The sequence below is a fragment of the Aphis gossypii genome, unplaced genomic scaffold (assembly GCF_020184175.1).
Source record: "Aphis gossypii isolate Hap1 unplaced genomic scaffold, ASM2018417v2 Contig00088, whole genome shotgun sequence".
Classification (NCBI taxonomy): domain Eukaryota; kingdom Metazoa; phylum Arthropoda; class Insecta; order Hemiptera; family Aphididae; genus Aphis; species Aphis gossypii.
In genome coordinates, this window is record NW_026083009.1 from 45,334 (window position 1) to 68,096 (window position 22,763).

Below are 22,763 nucleotides of genomic sequence, written 5' to 3' on the forward strand. Positions count from 1 at the left end.
TAATTCAAGCGAGGGCTAATATAAAACAAAAATATAACGCGTTAAAAACGGGCAGGTTTGAAACGGATGCGTTAATAAATAACACATTTGGCGCCATTATCCAGCCTCTGAACGAAATACGTTCGAATAACAAAAGGAAACCTTTCCAGGCCACATCGTCTCCGCCCGCATCGTTACCGTCGAGGGCGACGTCGCCATTGCCAGATGCGGATTCTATTGTGAATCGTTCCCCGCCCCAACAGACTTCGCCTACAGCGTATGTAGATTTGAATGCACGTTTCGGACCTTGGACAAAACCAGTGTTGGACCGAATATACGGTCCAAGAAAATTATCTAACGATGCGTTCGAATTGGGCGGAAAAGAAATACAATTTTTTGATAACGTGATACGTATAGAAGGCGATACACGCACATACCCGATGACGGCGGGGCTTATCAATTTGTTATTCCTTAAATCCCCCGAGTCGGGGAAATATACACAGGCGGATTTAAATGCGTATAAACTGATCTTAATTCAGACATCGGCGCACAGGACGTTGAACGGTGATCGTATTCGTAAATCTAAAGGACCTAAATTTGGAATAATATCAAATTTGTTTTCGAGAAAAAATAATATTTTAACGGGTGCGGGTATTAATATACGATTACAAAAACACAATATCACTTATTGGAACGATCCTAACGAGTTGGTCGATAGACTGCGTCTATTGTATTCGTCTCTCGGTGCGGGCAACACGGCAGTTCGTAACGAGATAATATCGATTTGCGAAGAATTAGTCGAGGTTAAATTATTGAAAAAAATACCTAATGTCTAAGCGTGCGATTGCGGCGGAACTTCACGCGTCGGCCAGAAGGAGCTATCCGCGACGTCGAGTCATTGTTTACGGTAAAAACGATTTATTCCAAGCAGACCTTGTCGACATGCAACAATATTCTGCCGTGAATAAATCGTATAACTATATACTGTTCATTATTGATTGTTTTACTAAACGTTTATTTTACGCGCCCTGAAGACCAATAGGGTGAGGAAGTCACTGCAGCAGCTGGTAAAATTTTCGCACAGAGCAGACCTAATCTATTACACGTTGATCAGGGCCGCAAATTTTACAATAAAAATTTTGAAGCTCTAGTAAAAAAGCACAATATAAAAATGTATAGTACTTTCAGCGTGCTTAAAGCATCGATAATAGAAAGGGTCAATCGCACGATTAAAGCTCGTATGTTTAAAGAATTCACTAGCAGAGGTTCGCACGTTTGGATCACGATTTTACCCGCTTTAGTAGACGGTTATAATAATTCAATGCATAGAACGATCGGTATGACGCCGATGGAGGCCGACGCTCACCCGTCACGGGTAAAACTAAAATACGATGTTGAAAAAACGGGGAAAATAAAATTTAGCGTCGGTGACAAAGTCCGCATTAGCGTGTACAAGGGTGTTTTCACCAAAGGATATTTACCCAATTGGTCTACGGAAATATTTACAATTATTAAAGTGAATAAGTTTACGCCGGCAACATTTATCCTTGAAGATTATACGGGGAGCCCGATCGCCGGTGGTTTTTACGCTGAAGAAATACGCAGGACAATGTACCCCGACGATTATCTGGTGGAAAAAGTAATTCGCACAAAGGGTCATCGTGTTTTCGTTCGATGGTTAGGCTTTTCGGACGAACATAATAGTTGGTTAAATAAGGTGGATTTAAAAATATAAGCACAGTTACCGCGGTACGATGGACGCGTTTGGAGGTTCACCGACCAGTCGGTTGAATAAAATAATCGCGGATATAGAGGAAAAATACGAAAAAGAGCTCGCCTTACACGTCGATTTAATCGAGATAATCGATGGTAAAATAACGGTACTCGGCGGAAATTTTACAAAAGAGCTAGCTATACATAGTAATATAATTGACACAAACGTGGAAAAAATCTCGGCACTCGTACCGTATATCGATAAATATTTTTCGGAAAACGAAAATAAAATTAAATCTTTTATAGAATCCATAGACAGTAAAAATAAAAATATTAAAGATTTGAAAACTGACTTGACGCACGCATACACCAGGATAGTTATACTCGAGGATAGAATCGATGGATATCAGTATTCACTCAAGACTACCGCTAGTAAGACGTTATAATATATTATAATATAGCTCTTGCAATCGCAAGAATATTATGACTTCGGCTATTTTCTGGATATCCAATGCATACTTGGTCCCCACTCAAAGTACATGATAAAAGAAATGTCTATAGTAGACTTGGACGGGTGGGCTAGCCAACATTGGATTTTTAAACATATTAGAACGCGCGAAAATACGCCAAAAGTCAATGCTGTCAACATGTGGTTGTATCGCAATTACCATCAACTGTCACCGGTTTGCGGGGACGTCCAATATTCGGAAATAGGAAAGATTTTAACATCGTTACATTTCGATTGCATTTACGTGAAAGGTGAAGAAAAACGGCAGATCATTCAAGACTTCATTCCCAATGTCAAAATCATCGAGATGGGCACAGATTTGGACTGTCCGCGACTCGACCAGCTACATGCGGGGCCGGGAAAAAATATACAACCTTGCTGTTTATACCATATGAATTTAGATAGCACGCAATGCACTTATAATCGAGTTTTCGCATTGCTTAAATGGTTTAAAAATAATATGTAAAAATAATGTGTTATATTATTTAATTTTTGTATATAATATTTCTGAAATATATGTATATTATATTATATAATTGTGTAAAGAGTTTTATTACGCATATATCTGTGTGCGTGTGTATAACATGTATCTACTCCACATCTAGGATTGACGGTTGGTCAGCGTTACACAAACGACCTCACATTCCATTACACGATTTTTAAAAATAATTTTTAGAATAATATAATTTCATTTCTGTATACACGATATTATTATATAGTCTCCTGCAAATAGATATATACATAATATAATGCTCACGAATGTCGAGTTTTTCAAGCAATCGTATTCGTTAGCCACATCTGGACAACCCTACAGGCGGTGTGTAAAATACCATCATCTGGCGGCGAAGGTCAACCCTCCAGCCTCGTACAACCGAAGCGACACATTCCGATTACAACGCGCAGGATCCGCTCAGCGGACCACCCTTTTCGTCCGTAATATACGCATATGCGTTTATCAATCGATGTATCCGCTCGATATTGTACACGTCGATAGATAATGGTGGGGATGTCTGCTGATAATAATTTTAGACGAGCGGGCATCGGTCAGAGAATATTAAATCAGTTGTATTTTCTCAACTATCCGAAGCAGTCATCTCTTCATATTATCGTCCATCTACACTACAGTCTAGATTTTACAACATCTCCGTTCAAATAAAGTGAATTTTGTTTAATAAAAAATAATATTATTATTATATGCAATGGAGTGTAATGTCTATAATTTTTAAAATATCATTCGTTTGTATATATTGTTGCGTGCCAGTATCAGATTTGAATCCAAATGGTTAATTTGAATGAAAGTTAAACTTAATAACGTAATATGTTTTATTGCATACAAACAAAATACATGTAACAAATTAAATAAGTGGCTGAGTGACGTGAAAGTGCTCAGTTGTTGATAGCTTTGGTACATCTGCCGTTGCTGGTCTTCGGGCTCCCTTATATATTGTGGTGCGTCTCTTGTTTACGTCGTGTTTTCGCCTTCTGGGTAAAACCAGGTGTCCTTGTTGTTGTTGTTGCAAATTCGGACACGAATTTGAGAATGTGCAATAACATCTCAAATGCATCATTAGTGCACTGTAATTATTGGTGCGCTTACTATCCCGACACGTGTCATGGTCATAGTAGCATCCGCATTACCCTTGACACGAGGCATGGTCATACTAACTTAGCCTTGTAATCTCGTAGATACCTTATAGATATCTCGTAGCCCATAACACCTCCCCACAAAAAAAAAGGTTTATGTCTGCAAGACAGAAATCTTTACAATTTTCTTAAATGCACTCAGTTACACTTACAAATTCAGTTTTACATTGGTAACTTAATAATAATATTAGTTATATCAAATTTTAAATAAATCAAGAATACAATATAAAGTATGTTAGTACAGTATATATTATTAATATATATATTTTTAAATATTTGAATCTCCTTCACCTTGAATAATACAATTAAAATAATAAAATAAATTTGTGAATAATTAATTAACATTACACACGAACGTTACGTTCTACCCATATACCAAATTAAATAACTGAATAACTGAATCTACACATAGGTATAAAATTAATATTAATATTTTAAAATGCTTTATTAAGTTTTCATATCGTTTTTTTTTTTTTTATGATGATATGATTAAATATATTATATTTAGTATATTATTCTACATCCATTCTCATAGATCATGAAATTGTTTTAGTATAGTTACTTTCTCTTCTTCCGTATACTCTACGTTTTTTGCGGTTTTAGTTTATGCAAACTATAATTCTGATTTTAGTCTTACGAAATATGTATCGTAACATTGACCTTACTTTTTTACATTCTAACTCGTCATTCATACCTAGTTTATTCATTACTATTTATTTAATTATTTTTAATTTCACAAACCTTTCTTAAATTTATTCATTAATACTATAATCTTATATTTGATTAATTATTTGCTTTAACATTATAATACTGTTTTACATTATTTTTATGTATGGTAATGCCTCGTCGGCCACGTTGTATAACTATATTTCCATCTCCTATTACTTCAATTACTATGACTAGTATTAACTTTATTTATTTTTAACAATTTGCAAACTTCCGTAAATGTTTTGCTAAGGAAATCCGTTCCCTGATCTGTCAATATCGTTCCCGGTATTCCATGTACACACACGAAATGTATAACAAAAGCTTCCGCGACCGTGTTTGCCTGATGATTAGGTATTGGTACTCCTAGCGTGTATTTAGATAAGTCATCTTGCATTGTTAAAATATAATTATTACTAGACAAGGTCGTTGGTAATGGACCTACAATATCTAAAAATATTTTTTTTTTTATGTTAATAGAAATATTATATAAAGATTGCTCTGTATTACATACGATGTATTACCTATTACTTTACTAATCGGTAAAACAAATTAATTCCTAACTTACGTTCTATTTCATATTTTATTTCTAATGTTAAATTTATTGTTTTGTAATTTTTGTCACTATATAATACTCTTTTTTTAATGCTTCTAAAAGTGTACCTATAGTTTCTTTTACATTACCTTCGAATAAAACCATATTTCTAAAATTTTTATTAACCTATTCATAATTATATTCTACTCTATTATTTATTTATTACTAACTTATCGTAAAGTCCTGTACTGTTGTTTTCACTTTATTACAGGTGTTCTATATTTGATCAACCTCCTTGGTATATATTATCTGATTGAAAATTACTGATATGATTATTCGTGTTATAATTTCTTGTATTATTTGTACGTTGAAAATTATTATTATTTAGTCGTGAAAAATTACAATTATCTCTATTACTAGAAAAATCGTTCCTGTACCTATAATTATCTCTTTCTGAATTATATTCTACTTCTTCTGATTTTGCCAATTGCTTAGCTACCTCTAATGTTTTAGGATTTCGTGCCTTTACAATTGTTCTTATAGGACTTATTAATCCTTTTATAAAAATATTCAGTGTTTGTTCTCTTAAAGTTTCGTGAATTACTTTTGCTTCTGATTCTTCTTTATTAAGTGTACACGCAGTACATAATTTATAATACAATTTTTCTACTCTATGGCAATAATCATTGACGTCTTCACCATGACGCATCTTAATGGAATTTAATTGTATCTGCAAACTTGAAGCAGTTGTCGTATCTTCAAAAGCATCCGATAAATAACTCTTAATGTATACCCATTTAGCAACATTTTTATATTTTATCATTTCTAATGCTCTACCGGATAACCTAGTTGTTATATATTTAACTAAAGTCGGTGCGCATTTTTCTTCAACCGGATTTACTGCCATATCACATGCATTTATGAACGGATAGATATCGTCTTCTCCCGTACACATAGGTATAAGCTTAAATGCTTCCTCTAATTTTATGGTAACCATTTTCTTTACACGCGGTTTTCTCCCGAACGTTAACTCAGTATGTTCAAAATCGTCCGTAACCTTGCTACGTGTAACCTTTTTATTGTCTAAACTTAAACTTCTCTCTAAGCTGTGTTTTATTTTTGCGCTCTGGCGTTCATTTTGGTTTCTAAATAAACTAGGGCGTTCTTTCGGGCTTTCAATAGGGCTAGGGCTTTTACTAGGGCTAGGGCTTCTACTAGGGCTTCCCAAATCAATCAACTGTTGGGTTTTATTTAATACTTCTAAACTCAATTCTGGAGTTTCTAAAGACGTCTTATTCGATGGATTAGCTACTTCCAAAGGAGATGTACCTGTGTTCTCCATAAATTGCTTTCACACTCATTTGATACGTTTTACAATCAACTATAATAATATAACTCAATAATAAATCTCAATAATATATGCCCTTTAATAATTCTCAATAATAATCTCAATAATTCACAATATGCCCTCAATAATAATTCTCAATAATAATCTCAATAATTCAACAATATGCCCTCAAAATAATATAATAATTCAATAATAACTCAAATAACTCAATATGCCCTCAATAATAATATAATAACTCAATATTTCTCAATAATAATTCAAATAAATCAATTGCCCTTTAATAATCAAAAAAAAATTCCTAAATAGTTTTTTTACGACCTACTTAAATATATTCAGTTACTTAAATGATATTTCTTAGGTTTTATATTTTTGAACATATATCCGTGTAATAATTTAATTAACTATTCACTCACAATAATGCGACGTTCGTTGATGTTGTCATCCTGTCTGATACTTTCTGCAACGTTGAATTGAATGGTCTTCTCTTCTGGAGTTATCAACGAAAAAGAATGATCAAGTCTTCCTTGTTGATGGTAGCCTTTGACAGTTTGCCTCCTTGAAAAGTGAATCCTACCGACTGCGCCAAATTGTTGCGTGCCAGTATCAGATTTGAATCCAAATGGTTAATTTGAATGAAAGTTAAACTTAATAACGTAATATGTTTTATTGCATACAAACAAAATACATGTAACAAATTAAATAAGTGGCTGAGTGACGTGAAAGTGCTCTGTTGTTGATAGCTTTGGTACATCTGCCGTTGCTGGTCTTCGGGCTCCCTTATATATTGTGGTGCGTCTCTTGTTACGTCGTGTTTTCGCCTTCTGGGTAAAACCAGGTGTCCTTGTTGTTGTTGTTGCAAATTCGGACACGAATTTGAGAATGTGCAATAACATCTCAAATGCATCATTAGTGCACTGTAATTATTGGTGCGCTTACTATCCCGACACGTATCATGGTCATAGTAGCATCCGCATTACCCTTGACACGAGGCATGGTCATACTAACTTAGCCTTGTAATCTCGTAGATATCTTATAGATATCTCGTAGCCCATAACAATATTATATGAAACTAACAGGAGTTATATTTTTCAGTTCTGAATTCATTCTCTTACCACATTCAACAACGTCAATATCCGCAACTATACGATCTACTAAAAATACAAGTGACTTCGGTTCCGTACATTCATCAGATCAATACCGCGCGACTTAAAGTGAGTTAATTTTAAGTCTAATAAATAATTAAATATTTTTAAAAAATAATAAAACTATCTATTCACGCATAACGACACGCGCATACACACGCGTTTACCAAGTTTATTTTTATCTAACATTTACTGTTTCTGTTCTCAGTACGATTATGGCATTTTTACAATCGCTAAAGGCTCAATTGAACTCCGTCAAACTTTCTGTCGGGGAATTACGCAAAGACGTTCGTTACCCCATACGGTCGATGAAAAATGTCGAGACGAAATTTGGTACTGCAGTGTCCTGCATATTATCGGACCTCGATGGCGCCGGTTCAATAAATATATTTCTACCCAAGGCGATCTGGATATTGAAACATATAATTTAGGCGCTGTACCTCCTGTTAGTCTCATTTATAAGGGATTGAATAGAAGGAGCTTTATCATAGATTTTGAATGAAATCTATAATCGAAATCCTCTATGAACGGTTATCGATAATTTTCTATTATTATTATTTAATTGTTTTATTATTTTTAATATAAAAAAAAAATGTCTAAGTTTATTCTTATTTATATTTTATCTCAACCCTATAATGATAATAATTTATTCGTAATAGTATAAAAGGTTTAGTTATAAGGTTTCGATATTTCTTAATATGTATATCTTAACATGTATTTATACGCATTTAGGAGTTGTATAATATAATTATATATATTTAGCGTGTTGAATAATTATTCCTGCAAAGATGAGATGGTTAAAAAAAAAAAATAAAATATGTTTTTATTTTCATTTTATCTAAATCCTATAGTTTTAAGGGACATATAATATAATTATATACATTTAACAAGTTATACAATTATTTTGTCCGAGCAATGAGTTGGTTTTAAAAAATATATTAACATCGGTATTCTATAAAATAATATTTTATTTACATAAAATTAAATATATTACATTTTAGTGTTAAATTCAGATATTATTTTCTTTTTCCAATGTGGGGTATTTTCTTTAAGTGGAATATCTTCCCACTCAAAGTCACTCAAATGAAATGATTGCGCGTCATCTGAAAATATGATACGTAATTTAAAAAAAATATATATAATAATTTTATCTATAATATTAAGACTCACTTAATATTTCTCTATCGTTGGGGAATTGTGCAGATAATAAATTTAGGATGGACGGTGAATTCCAGCTCGACATCTCCTCCGTAGACTGTTGCAATGGCGGACTTGAATCGGGTGATTTCCACGGAAATTGTTGTCCGGCATGAAACCCGAGCGAATAATCGACGCTGGGTTCACTGTGTTCTGCAGCTACAGTAAGCATGAAGTCACGCGGATCATAAGACTCGAGGAATAATGGTGGTGACTTAAAATAAAATAAAGTTTAATTTAAGTAGTAGTATGAGGTGTGGTACAAAATGATGATAAAAAAAAATAATAATAATAGTTGAAAAACTTACCACGCATCGTTTCTTAGGGATATGGTCGAAAAATGAGCACTCTGACATATTAATATATTATTATCACACGTTCGAAAATACTTAACTCTAAAGACTGACTGATGAAGAAATGACCATCCATGTTCCTGTAGGTATGTTGACATATAAATCCCCTCTACACCACATCCACGTCTTATCACACAGCGACTGAGTGGGGATTTTTAAAATAATAATAATATTACCGAAATCGTGAGATTTGTCGGGCAAGTGTGTGTACGAGTGTGCGTGTGGTAATAAGGACGATAAGGAGTAATGATTAACTTCGCCCCATCACGTGTACATATATTTAGCTCAAAAACGATAATATTAGTCGCAGTGAGGATAGGAACGCAGCTGTGCGTATAAGGGGTATTGTATAGTTTATAAATATATTTAACTCGATATAGTATGAGTTGAAATACTAGGGGTAAAGCATAACTATAATATTACTTTTTAAGGGGTTATGTATATATTATATATATATATTTTACTCTATACTATACATATTACGTCGAAACACCACGATCGACATTATAACTATATGATTCATAAGAATACTGAAATGGAAATAATAATAATAATTTAAATAAACGGTGTTAATATATTTTAACATCTTACAATACAACGAATTTTTATACATTTAAATACACAATATAATAACAATAATAACAATTTAATAATTTATGCGGTGATGACCGTGTGCGTACGTGGAAATGTTATCGGGTAACACATGACGCTTATCGTCAGCCCTGTTTAAAACTAATTTCATAGTCTTAATCGTACGCAATTCGTGTTTAAACGACCGAATAGAGACATTTTGTCTATACGGTGTAAAAGGCATATAGGTATGACAATGTGACGGATGTGTGGTCGACGGTGAATTTGTTGCTGACGTTGAGGCGTTCCGATGAATTTGAGCGACAGCTTTCAGTGCGGAATCGGCTGCGATCATTTTCCCCATATTTGCGTCGAACTCATTGTCACACTTGTCGGATTCTGCATTGTCGTCCACGTCAGCGAATAAGCACCGCTTATGGTCGGCGAAAGTGAGGTGATTACGAATCACGTACCTCATAACACCCTTCGCGCGAATGGTAATCTCTTCTTCCACGTCGTACGCATAAGACTTGGCGCGCAAAGCTACAAATTCGTAAACGGTTCTGGAGCCACACTCGAATTTAAAAAGTCCTGGAATGCGCTTCCGAGCAGCTGTATAGCACTTGTGATCGTGTGCGAAATTTGAGGTGTCCATAAACCGCATCAAATTAGGATTTTTTATCAGGTCAGCGAAGAAATCGTTGGTCATCACGCGGTAGAATAGTGAATCTGAAATATGAAATAATAATAATAATAATATATAATATCTGAATGAGTCTGCACGAGATTTATATAGACGTACCAGTATCGGTATAAAGCAGCTCGATCTTATCTCCGTAATGTCGTTTCATAACGTCATAATGAAATCCGTACATTAAAACTTTACTCAGTTCCAGTACAGCAAATCCTATGTATATCGGCTTACAAAAATCGACTTCTTTATTATGCTGCGTGACGACCGAAAGATTTTCATTGTAAGTCGTGCAGTATTTGAACGTCGGGCGGTTTATCAGTTTCCGCATTCGGACTGGACACGATACAAGCTCCAAATCAAATCGTAAACGCATATTCTCGAAAGTTTGCCCTGCATACATATACATAGTTATCATGAAGTAAAGTTGGAGCAGGTTAAAGTTCAATAAAACATGTACAATTTATAACAATAACATACCGTACACTGAATTATTTAAATCCTTAAAAAACTTTTCTTCAAATTTATTTTTCGCCTGCTTCCACAATTCCGTGTTGAGATTAATGTACGGAGCCAGCCATGGGGATTGTCGGAACTCTAACACCCTGTGAGTCTGGAATTAATGGGAGGGAAATTATAAGAATCGTATTCGTATTTGTCAAATAATAATTATAATAATAATAATAATCACCTTTTCGACTACGACGCCGTGGGTCATGGCCTGTTTCAAATTCATATAATGCACCACGTAGTGTTCTTTCTGCAGAAATGTGACCATCAACTTTCGGACAGTTGACCCGTGCGGAATGCTGGCGTGAGGCAAAAACGGCATATCGTTGTGGGCGTCGTGTAGATCCTCCGGGTATATTATATCCACTTCGTAAAATCTACCCACATCGTCCGTCGCGTGCATCCACTCTAACTGGGCCAGCGCGACCTCAGGATTCCCCGTGTACCATACGAAATCTCCAATCGGCATATACTGACACATCGCGTACCCGTACAAATTGTTTGCTAAAAAAATACGGAAAAACATGAATTAATATACGTGTACATATAATTTATATTTTATAATCACCATCTAAGTATATGAGCGACGTGTTAGGTTCTTCGGTATTGTCCCTCCCGTCGTCAGGATTGTTGGCACGCGCGTAACGCTTGCTGGCCTGCACCAGGCCACCCCTCGTGCCTGACTCTATGAAGATAATTTTCTCATAATCGGTCAAAAGTTCAAGTTGAACTTTCGTAAAGTATAGCATACAATTAAAACTGAATCCGGGTAACGTGAAGTAATGTGCGGGGTCGAGGTGATATGTGGCCATACATATATTCCTGAAATTCTCAAACACGTCGGCGCTTAACAACACATCGACTTAAAGGTATAAATCGCTATAAGCGCCGAGTGAGGTGCAGCCGAAATGATTCCAGACCCTGGTCGCGTGACTATAATCCTCGTCACTCACGTGCGTCTCCGTCAACGCGCTGTAGAATTGGAACTTATCCGGTAGCGACGTAGCGTCCAATTTATCCCACGAATCTGTATATTCATACGGATATACGCCTTTCCGCGTAACCAACTCCATCTCCGACGGGGCGAACACTTTCGCGACTTCGCGAAACTTATCAAAGTTCGCGGAGGTGAAGTTCTCCGCCAAGTGCGCCAAGCTCGACGCCATGAATCGACACGTGTCTACAAACCTAACGGAGAACGAGTTGTTAATATACTTCGAGAACGAAATATATTTCTCCTCGGTGTTCGCTATTACCGATATTCGATTATTGTCGCCGTCGCACGCCAAATTCGTCACGATAAAATGGGCGTCGTAGTTGGACAGATTATGCAGATAGCACGGTACAAAATTCGGTGTTTTCAACTTAAGGTTGCACGTGTTGCATAATGTTTTTAGAAAACGTCCCGACAAGTGGTCGTGGTGTGCAGTTTTACAATTGCGTTCGCTAAACGTACAACTGCACAAGTCACACATTGTCTTGACGTCATGCACGTGACAATCCTCAATACTCATAATAATCGGTACATTTACTTCCTTATATAATCTTGCTATCTTTTTGGTCACGCCGAGTACATCGCTGACAAAGCGTTTGGCAACATCGTCCTGAGTAACTGAACCACGGAAAATGACTGGAGCTCGCGGTATGTCGAACTGGTCGAGCAACTCTGTCAGCACCCCCTCCGCCGCGACAACATGGTACCCGTAGCTCATTGGATGGTGTTCGTGTATCGCAGTGGTATTTTCACCTTGTTTTCGCCCCGTTTTCAGTAGTAGGGCTTCAAAGTCAGCGTATACCACAAACGGCAGGCGACCCGTCTTACACCACGCCTTGAATTTGAGCGTGTCTCCTTCTTTCGGCATAAGAGGAACAACCGGTTTGTGTGAGCCGCACAGTAAACGGTGGTTGGCCAGTGCCCTCTCTCCGTGTAATTTATATTTTAATGGGCGGTCCTCAAAACTGATGAAGCACCGTTTGCAGTAAAATAATCGATGTTGGTGATTATTTTTTTGCGAACTGGCTAGGCGTGAAAAATTAGAAATGATCGCGTAATGATTCTTGTCATCCTTCCCGGTAATCAGTAGCAGGTCAAAATGATTCTCCTTTTCTTCATCCACGATTCGCAGAGGGTACGCGACAGATTGTGTGGACGACTTTTTATTATTTTTATTTTTTACGCATTTTCTTACGCCGTATACATTAACGGACGTCCCGGGATTCGACTTTTCAAATACCTTTATTTTGGACACCGGAGTGGGGGTTGATAGTGCAGAAAAGTCGTATCGGTGTTCTTCCCTCGAATAATTCGTACCTACTCTTGTGCGATCGTTAAATACATGTTTGGCGAGGATCACCCACTTGAAACATTGCTGGTCAATATTTTGTGGGTTGACAACGGCCTTCCTATTCAAAATACTTTTCGGCAACGGTAAGTACGACGATCCCCCCATAGGCGTGTACTCGTACACACCCAAGAGCAGTCCGTCGATACACGATAAGGAAAATACACTACACTTTCCGGCGTAACAATCCTCTTCGGCCTGGAGCGCTGCGAAATCGCGATCGACCAAACGTTCGACATTACTGTGCCCGTATAATTCACGGGCCGAAGTTTTAAATGCGCGATTTTGAGCTGAATTGGGTAAATTTGGTACGACGTATGTGGCCTCTAATTTCAGGTTATATTTGATCGGGTTAATACGCACGCACTCGCGTAATTTTGCGATTAATTCGGACTCTATCGAATTGAGGAACGCACGATAACTGGCTACGTTATCAACGTTCTTCCTAAAATACCATACGATCGCCCGTTTATGCGATGACTCGATCTCGATAAAGCCCGGCGTATTAACCTTTTGAATACGCGCCTTTTTACGTTTGATGTTTTTACTAGTATTTTCCGTATGGGACTCGCCTTCCTCAACGGACGGTGGTGAAAGTGAAAGTGGTAGTGCGGTGGTCGCGGGGGATCTTGCGACTATTCCGCCGATGATAGCCTGTGCGGGTGGTGGGGAAACGATAACCGGTATATGGGGGGACGATGATGATGAGGCTTGAGGCGGGGGAATAGATGTGTCCGCACAGCGGCGGCTAGTCGAGATGTCCGTCGGAGTCGAAACATCTGTTGGAGCGTACGGGGTAGTGGCGGGGGGTGCCCAGTTTATGACTGATGCGCGACCTAACATACATTATTAATATTAAAATAGCTACATTATTATTATTATTATTATTATTTATATGAGAAAAAATTATTTACCCAATGAACCACCTACTCGTACAGCGCTGTGAAATTCGGGAGTGTTTTTAACGATCTCTATTTAAAAAATAATTTAATTAATAACCCTGATTTAAGCAAATCATCTATGTGTATATTACGGAACACTATCGATTAATATTCAATGTACTTACTATGACAATTTTGTACGTGGATGCTGAGTTTGTCTCGGCGGGTGAATATCTTGAGGCATATTCCACATGAAATCACCGATCCATCGTGAGTTTTGACATGTCTGTTCAAACCACACTTATGAGCGTACACTTTTCTACAGGTCGTACAGTTAAACATTTTCGAGAATGTAATACAAACAACGTTTTAAAATAATAATAATAAAATGTAGACGAGACTATGAATATACGCAAGAACGTCGAACGTGTTTAAACTCTGTAGGCCGTCTGATCTGTATACGTCGGGACCGTTGGCATTTCGATTCAATAACTAATCGACCGCTAAGAAAAACCAGAGCTATGTTTCGGGCTATATTATACGAGGAGTATATATTATATATATATAAATTACACACGAAATATGCGCGTCGGGGAAGATGTGTTAACAATGACACTGGTGGCGACATCATACCACACATCTGTATGGTCAACAACGACGCGACGGCGGCGGCGGCTGTTATCTGATAATGAGGAATAACTGCTCGACATTGAATTTGCTATTCAAATATCTTAATTCATATTATTTTTGTTACTATTATTATTATTATTGACGCGTATACACCACGCGCGAACTATTACTATATATACAGCCGTCAGTCGTCAGTTACTGTGAGACCTTTACACTGGCCGCAAGTGTCTTATTCGCGATCAGACAGCTAAAACGAATTGCATGCGATTTTAAAACAATTATTTTTATACGTTGTATTGAAATGGAATTATTAAAATGTTCGACTGATTGCCGATCACTAGTGCGTTTGGTACACGAGAACTCGGATCCGGAATATCCTCAGTATTCAAGCTTTTTATCGAGACTTAAAACATTCGATTCATATCCAACGCGATCGCATCAAGATAAATATTCGTTAGCCGAATGCGGGTTCACTTATACCGGAGCTGGCGACTTGGTTCAATGTCACTACTGTGGCATATTGTTGGTGAATTGGGAGGAAAATGATGAAGTTTGGCAGCAGCACGCCGTGCATAACCCTAAATGCGTATATGTGTTATTATATAAAGGCGCTCAATTTATTACGAATGTTCAAAATGAATTTAATGACATTCGTAATAATCGCGGTAATAGTAATGATCAAGTCCATAGATGTAAAACGGAATCGTATGATGTCGTCGGATAACATGTAGATTATTCATGCCGGTTATAACACGATAACCTGTATAATATATTTTTATTGAATAAACATCTAATTATATTAAATGATTCAATAGTGTTAGTATTTACCTCCGTATCCTACTAGAAGTATGCATGTATGTACATGATTTACACGTTTATGTATATGTTTTTATACGTATATGTATATGTTTCATACGCGAATGTATATGTTTTACACATTTATGTATATGTTTTATACGTATATGTATTTTTTATACGTATATGTATATGTTTTATACGCATATGTATATGTTTTATACGTATGTGTATATGTTTTGTATGTATATGTATATGTTTTATACGTATGTGTACTCACGGCGCTCGTGGTACAAGTGGCGGGGTTTTAGCGTGATAACATGGAGATATCATACAGATGCGAGGCGAAAAAACCGCATCAGTCGCATGTACGGACAGATGGCGCCACCGTCGACGACGGCGATAATAGGACATGATAATAGTGTGATGGGCGGGGCGACAGTGACGCGGTATGGGCGGTGGTGCTCCGATTACGTAGTGTATTGGGGTGGGGGGCTCAGGGGTCTTGTGACGTAGGGTGGGTCGGTATTGGGGGAAAGGGGCTCGGGGATCTTGTGACGTAGGGTGGGTCGGTATAGGCGGGGGTGGGTGGAGGGGGTAATGATCCGGGGGTTAGGGTGGGACATGGTGGGTCGGTATAGGCGAGGGGTGGGTGGAGGGGTAATGATTCAGGGGGTTAGGGTGGGACATGGTGGGTCGGCTTGGAGGCGGGGGGGGGGGTGAAGCGGAGGGTCACCAGAACCGGCCATTTCACCCTACTTAGGTTCATTTCCAAAACATTTATTTATTTTACCGGTTATTGTGATATTTGTTCCTAAGGAGTTTGTAAATAAATTGTCAAAACAGGTTTTTACAAAAGTACCAATATCTGATCCTCCGTACATCGAAATAATTTTTGACTGCAATTTACACGAATTAAATATATTTATACAATAAAATTCAGTAAGTAAATATTAGTTTAAAGTTATCTTACCAAGTATTGGTAAAATGAATCATCATTAAGAAGGCCTTCAATATAATCCAGATCGTCATTGTCTTTTAATGGAAATTTTTTGTATTGGATAGAATGTTCATTTTCAAGAGACTTATCAGGGCAATTATTACCATTGGCTGCTAATTGATTAAATATACGCTCTTGGTTAGAGATGATTCGACAATTCTGGGCTTTAATTTCAAAAATATTTTTCATCAATACACTAAATTGCTTCATCTTTATCCCTACAAATATATCAAAATAAATAAATATAAAACATTAACTAACAAGATTTAGTTAGAGTTGACTGATATCAGTATGACAGCACATTATAATATAGTAGTAGGTATAATTAAAATATGCTATTTTGTTACTTTTGTTTCCTGGAGATGGTGATTCTTCTGTGAATATTTTATGACATGCTGCACGTTTTGATGTACTTGAAGTTTCCAGAGTGTTTGTTGTTACTATAAAATTATTTTGTGTAAAATTCATAAACAGTTAGATTAGGTACATCAAAATTTTAAATTGTATTAAGTTACTTTTGTTCACTGTAGAAGGTGATTCGTCAGAAAATATACCATGAGATGACCGTTTAACTGAACCAATAGTTTTTGCATCTTTACTATTGTTTGTTTCTTTCATACAATTTTAAAACAAATTATTAGTTTTGTAAGACATTTATAGCGATGTTATTAAGAGGATGTTATACTCGCATGTGTTCTCTGTTGTAATATAAATAAAAGCATATGAAATTTTCAAGATAATATTCTTACCTTTAAATTTGACAATAGGTAAATTTACTCTAATATTAAAGCTAATATCACAAAATATGTTCAGCTGAACACAAATTTGCTAAGATGTGCGTTAGTACAACATATACAACACATGTACCATAATATGTCCTCTTAAATTTATTTGTTTACTTCTGTTCACTGGAGAAGGTGATTTGTCTGTGAATAAAGTACGACATGCTGCACGTTTAAATGAATTTTTAGATAGAACAGTTATTGAAGTTTCCCGAGTGTTTGTTGTTGCTATAAAATTATTTTGTGTAAAATTCATAAATAGTTACATTTAAATATTATTAGGTTACGTTTGTCCACTGGAGAAGGTGATTCGTCAGAAAATATACTATGAGTTGAGCGTTTAACTAAGCCAATGGTTTTTCCATCTTTACTAATGTTTGTTTATTTCATGCAATTTTAAAACAAATTATTAGTTTTGTAAGACATTTATAGTGATGTTATTACATTTATTTGATTACTTCTGTTCACTGGTGATGGTGATTTGTCTGTGAATAAAGTATGACATGCTGCACGTTTAGATGAATTTTTAGATAGAACAGTACTTGAAGTTTCTAGAGTTTTAATTTTTCCTATAAACAGATTTTGTATAAAATTTACATTTTTATAAAAAAAAGTTTCAGTACATTTAAATTTTATTAAATTACTTTTGTTTAATTGAGAAAATGGTTCTTGAAATATACTAGGTGAAGGTATATCAGGAGAAACAACATTACGGCTTGTAGTGGCATCTAAAATATAATATGAATTATTAGTCTTCAGAATGGATATTACTATAGAAGAACCCATATTTTATGAATAATAAATCAAACAATACCTTTCTGTGAAAAAGTAATAGATTTGTTCTGATCAGGACTATAATTATTTTTTTTTTGCTCTTATTTGTCTTTGAGATTTAGCCAATGTTTCAATCTCAGTATCGCATTCAGAATAGTTGAATTGTATAACTGTTGATAGTTTTTCAAATGCTCTTTCAAAACTGTCTATAATAGTGGGTACAACAGAAAATTATATTATTAGTTAATTAAAATAACATTATAAAAATTATTAAAAACTAATATAATATTGAGCTTACCACTTGAGCCTAAAATGTTTTTAATTGACCAAACTGGCCAAAAATCTGTGGGATTTGTCATGTTTTTCACAGCTTTATTATACTGGTTTTCAGTATGAACATCTGTACCCGGTCTTGGTAATTTACAAGAATATTTTTCATCATTTTTATTTTGAAACAAACAAGTCTTTGGAATACACTGGACCCTACTATCTTCAAATTCCACAATCAAATAATTACTAAAAATATTAAACATAATAATTGTTTGTAAAATTGTATCAAAGACTAAACTAATAGGATTTAAAATATATACAAATGGAATTTTTCTCATTTCCACAATTATAATTACTTTTAATTATACAATATACATATTTTAATATGTTTAACATAATTTTAATTTAATTTAAATGTTAAGACACAGTTTATTGTTCCTAAATTATCATCAAATTTATTTTTAATAAAACAATGACAATTACAAAATATACTTAAGTTAATGTAAAAAATTAAATGCTAAGTAAATAAAAATAACACCTATATAACATATTCAAATTTTAAATCAAAAAAATATTTCTTTATTCAGTGTGATGTAGTGGAACTACAGCCATTCTGGTTGAATCCAAACATATCGGAAAAGAGAAGTACTTGAATTCAATATCTTTTACTGGCCATGTCATAAATTCAGATAAGTCATCTACTTCATAAATGCCCAAAATAGATGATGGACATGGTAACTTATAAAGATCAGATCTTTTAAGGTATTCTTTACCAATAATAACAAATAACCATATCTATCTTTTAAGGCTATGTTGAAAATTTTAATTATTTTATTCCCTTTGACACAGCAACAGTCATTTTTGTTGTCATTTACTATGAAAGTCATATCATTAAATATTAATTTTTTGTATTGAGAGTTGGTACACCCTTGAAGTAAAGGACCATTCATGTGTGGGTTATTAAGATGATTTGTTTAGATGTATTGATGTCACTTGAATTGACAACTTATTAAATTATTTAAAGCAGTTGATTCTGCGTACCTTCGAACTATTTGTTGCAAAGGTTTGTCTTCTTTGTGTATTTTTTTCTTCAAATGCCCTAAATAACTTTCAAATTGAAATGTGCTAAAATAATCTAGAGAACCATAATTTTCAACATCATTGACTAAATGAAGTAAACCATGGATATTATAACTAATATTATGTTTACCATAAATTATTCCAAATTGTTTAACAAAACATTCTATAAGATTCTTTGCACAATTTAACCATTTTTGTTGGTAACAGTATTGTTTTGAACATAATATTGATACAGCCACATGCAATGTAATAAAATTTTCATAAACTTCATTACTTAGTTTATTTTTTAAAATAAATGGCCCAGAGTATAATAATAATTGACGGTATTCTGTGGCTTTCCATTTTTTAACATAATTTAATGATCTAGGTTTTCGTTGAAATTCTATAGGAACACAGTTTTTAACCAAATGTATTAATGCCGATGATATCAATTGAACATTACGGAAAGGTAATCGTATTCTAAGATCACCAAAATTCCACATCAACAATAATTTTTTCACAATGCCTAGACAAACCAGATGTTGATAGTCAAGTGGAACTTGACTGACAAGACCAAACCTAGGAATATTTTCAAGTGGGCTTGTTCCTTGATGATAGTCTTCATCCTCATGATCAGCAAAACTCTTATCTGATCGTTTTTGACCAATGTAATCTGTAAAACATACTCTTCTCTCCGAGTAATCACCAACAATATTGCATTTGGTGCAACTTGAATAGCCTGTATGATACTTAATATTTAAAACCATAGCTTTGTCTGGAGCATCAGCATAAAAACCTTTAATAGAAAAACTATAAGTTTTTCCTAAATAATTTATTCCAAAATGTGTCAAATTAGATGCCTCTACAACAAAATCTTCTAAAAAGGCAAATGTATCAGAAGGTTTTTTATTTCCATGGTATATTTCAATCAAAAACACATAGTTGGTTTTATAAATTAATCCTAAAATTGGCCATAATTCACTTGAACCAGATTTTGTAACCGGTATTCCATCAATATTAAACAAAATTTCTATAGCATTATTTGGTGCGTTTGAATAGATTTTTAAATATTCCAATATCCCTTGTTCTATTCCTAAATTGGAATAGAAACCCGGTTCAACTCGTCTAATATCAGTGGATCTTGGGGTGTTCAAGAGAGTACGAGAATCTAATGGTAAGCCATATGTAACATTTAAACCATAGTTAGAAAACCCATGAAGAAGATTATTTAAAGAACTTGCATTGATATTTTCCTGAACTGCCCAACTTCTCAAAAAGTTTTTGAAGCTAATTACTTGATCTTTTTTATGATGTATAACATGAATTGACGAGGCATTCAAGTTTTGATTTTGAATAACATTAACTTCCAGATTTAAATTTGAAGTATTAGATAAAACTGAATTTGAGTATGAATTTTCTAAAATATTTGAAGCAATTGAACTTGTATTAAAATTATGAACAGTTTCTGGAGTAATATTATATGATATCGGATCAGAATTAGGAGTTAGATGTATTGTTTTATAATCAGTGAACTTAACTTCATTTTCAACTTGTAATAATTCTGCAGCTATTCGTCGGCGACGTTGACGAGTTGTTATGTCATTTACATTTTTTCTATAAATTAAAGCAACACATTCTTATAGAATTTTGAGAATAATTTAATTGGTTGTCTTATTAAATATTTCACATTTAATAAAGAATTAGTATAATCATTGTGTTGAACCTACTATGCCGTTAAAATAATTAAAGTAGTAACTGATCAGTGTCCTGCACACAGGATTATAAAAAAACTACACTGAATTATTAGATCTCAAATTTTCATTTAAGTAATTTTTTATGTTTTTAATTTATTGAAATGTTAACTATTAGCTTATTCAGCTTATCATTAAAGACTATATAAATACTATATAAATACTATATAAAGACTATATAATATGAACTTTTTAGATCTAAATCAATCATTAGTTTTTTGTAGGTAACAATAAGTAATAATCGAATAGCTAATATTACATTAAACTGAACAAATAACAAAATTAAACATTTTAGTGTAATACTTAATATACTATATAAAAAAAAAAATTTTACTTAAGTTATAATTACATACTACATTAAATTAATTACGTTAGAGTGTAAAATCATAATATAATTACTTCAGTTGAATTAATTCAATACTCAGTAAGTTAAGCTACCTACTATAAGTAAATAGTTAAAAACAATACATTTGACATTAAAAGTATAAAGTTATAATGCTATGAATTTTACACCACAATAAATAGTCCATCTAGTCATCTAGGTTATGTTTAAATAATATCAAATAAAAACAATTACGGTACCATATACATTTTAATGTTCAATATGTATCCTTACTGTAATACTGAATACTAAAAAACTTAAAACCCAAGAAGTTCTTAGTTAAAACTTAAAACTAAATAGCAATTAACGTATGATTGATTAACATTTCCTAAAAAATCATTACTTAATTGACTATTACACAATTTATAGGAATTCACTAAAAAAATTGTTTTAAAAATACATATTTTTGAAAACCATTTTAAGCATATATTAAAAAAATCTAAAAAGTTTGTTTTTAACTCTTTTGTTGTATTTTTTTCAACCCTGCCTGCACAGCGATCACTTACTACATGGCTATACAGTATAAACAGTAAATTTTACTATCACTTAAACTCTAAAGCTGTTCAGCTGCCGCCTTTTTTCTCGAACCGGTCCGCGTGAGCGCGCGACGGACGACGAATTTTCTAGAAATTTGCCCGTATCGGCTGTTGTCGCGCGTTCGTTATCACCATCAGGCTTTTCGCTGGACATAGGTGCGTACGCGACAACGAGTCAGTCTGCCGTAAGCTGTTGTGGTTTTCGTGGTTTATCGTGCTGCGCGTCTTACGACGTCGCTGAACCCACAGCGTCAATACGAAACCACGTGTTCGGTTTGTGCGTCGTCGTGTGCGATTGTTGTGAGCTGTTCGTCGGGTGCGACTCGTTGCGGACGTTAATTGGAGGTGCATATACGTTGTCGTCGACTCCGTCATTCTCCGCCGTTGTATTCGCCATCTTCGGCACCGTCATTCCCCGCCGGTTCATAGGCCGTCGTCGACACCGCGACCCCATCGTTGCCATCACCGTCACTCGCTGCCTACGCGCACGTCGGCGGCGTTTATAAATACGACGAATATAGGTCAACGGCCGCTCCGTCAGCTGTCCACTACTCGTTCCGATACGACACCAGCTGGATACAGTGATAAGTCCTATCCATACTATTTTTCATATTATATTATTATACGTTGTGTATTCTGTCTTTTGTATTACCCCCTATTATTACT

General features: G+C 34.8%; 3 protein-coding genes across 3 annotated transcripts; 1 reads left to right on the plus strand and 2 right to left on the minus strand.

The window, feature by feature from the left end:
* Positions 1 to 8,524: 8,524 nt before the first annotated feature.
* On the minus strand, positions 8,525 to 9,213 carry LOC126553167 (uncharacterized). The gene is made up of 2 exons (XM_050208337.1): positions 8,745 to 9,213; positions 8,525 to 8,677 (listed from the first exon to the last, which is right to left on the minus strand). The coding sequence occupies exons 1-2, from the start codon at positions 8,941 to 8,943 to the stop codon at positions 8,565 to 8,567; spliced, it is 312 nt and encodes a 103-aa protein (XP_050064294.1). The 5' UTR covers positions 8,944 to 9,213; the 3' UTR covers positions 8,525 to 8,564.
* A 2,545-nt stretch (positions 9,214 to 11,758) lies between these two features.
* Positions 11,759 to 14,080, minus strand: LOC126553161 (uncharacterized). The gene has a single exon (XM_050208332.1). The coding sequence runs from the start codon at positions 14,078 to 14,080 to the stop codon at positions 11,759 to 11,761; it is 2,322 nt and encodes a 773-aa protein (XP_050064289.1).
* A 969-nt stretch (positions 14,081 to 15,049) lies between these two features.
* LOC126553168 (death-associated inhibitor of apoptosis 1-like) lies at positions 15,050 to 15,496 on the plus strand. Its single transcript, XM_050208338.1, has one exon. It carries the CDS (start codon positions 15,050 to 15,052, stop codon positions 15,470 to 15,472), a length of 423 nt encoding a protein of 140 aa, XP_050064295.1. The 3' UTR covers positions 15,473 to 15,496.
* The last annotated feature ends 7,267 nt before the right edge of the window (positions 15,497 to 22,763 follow it).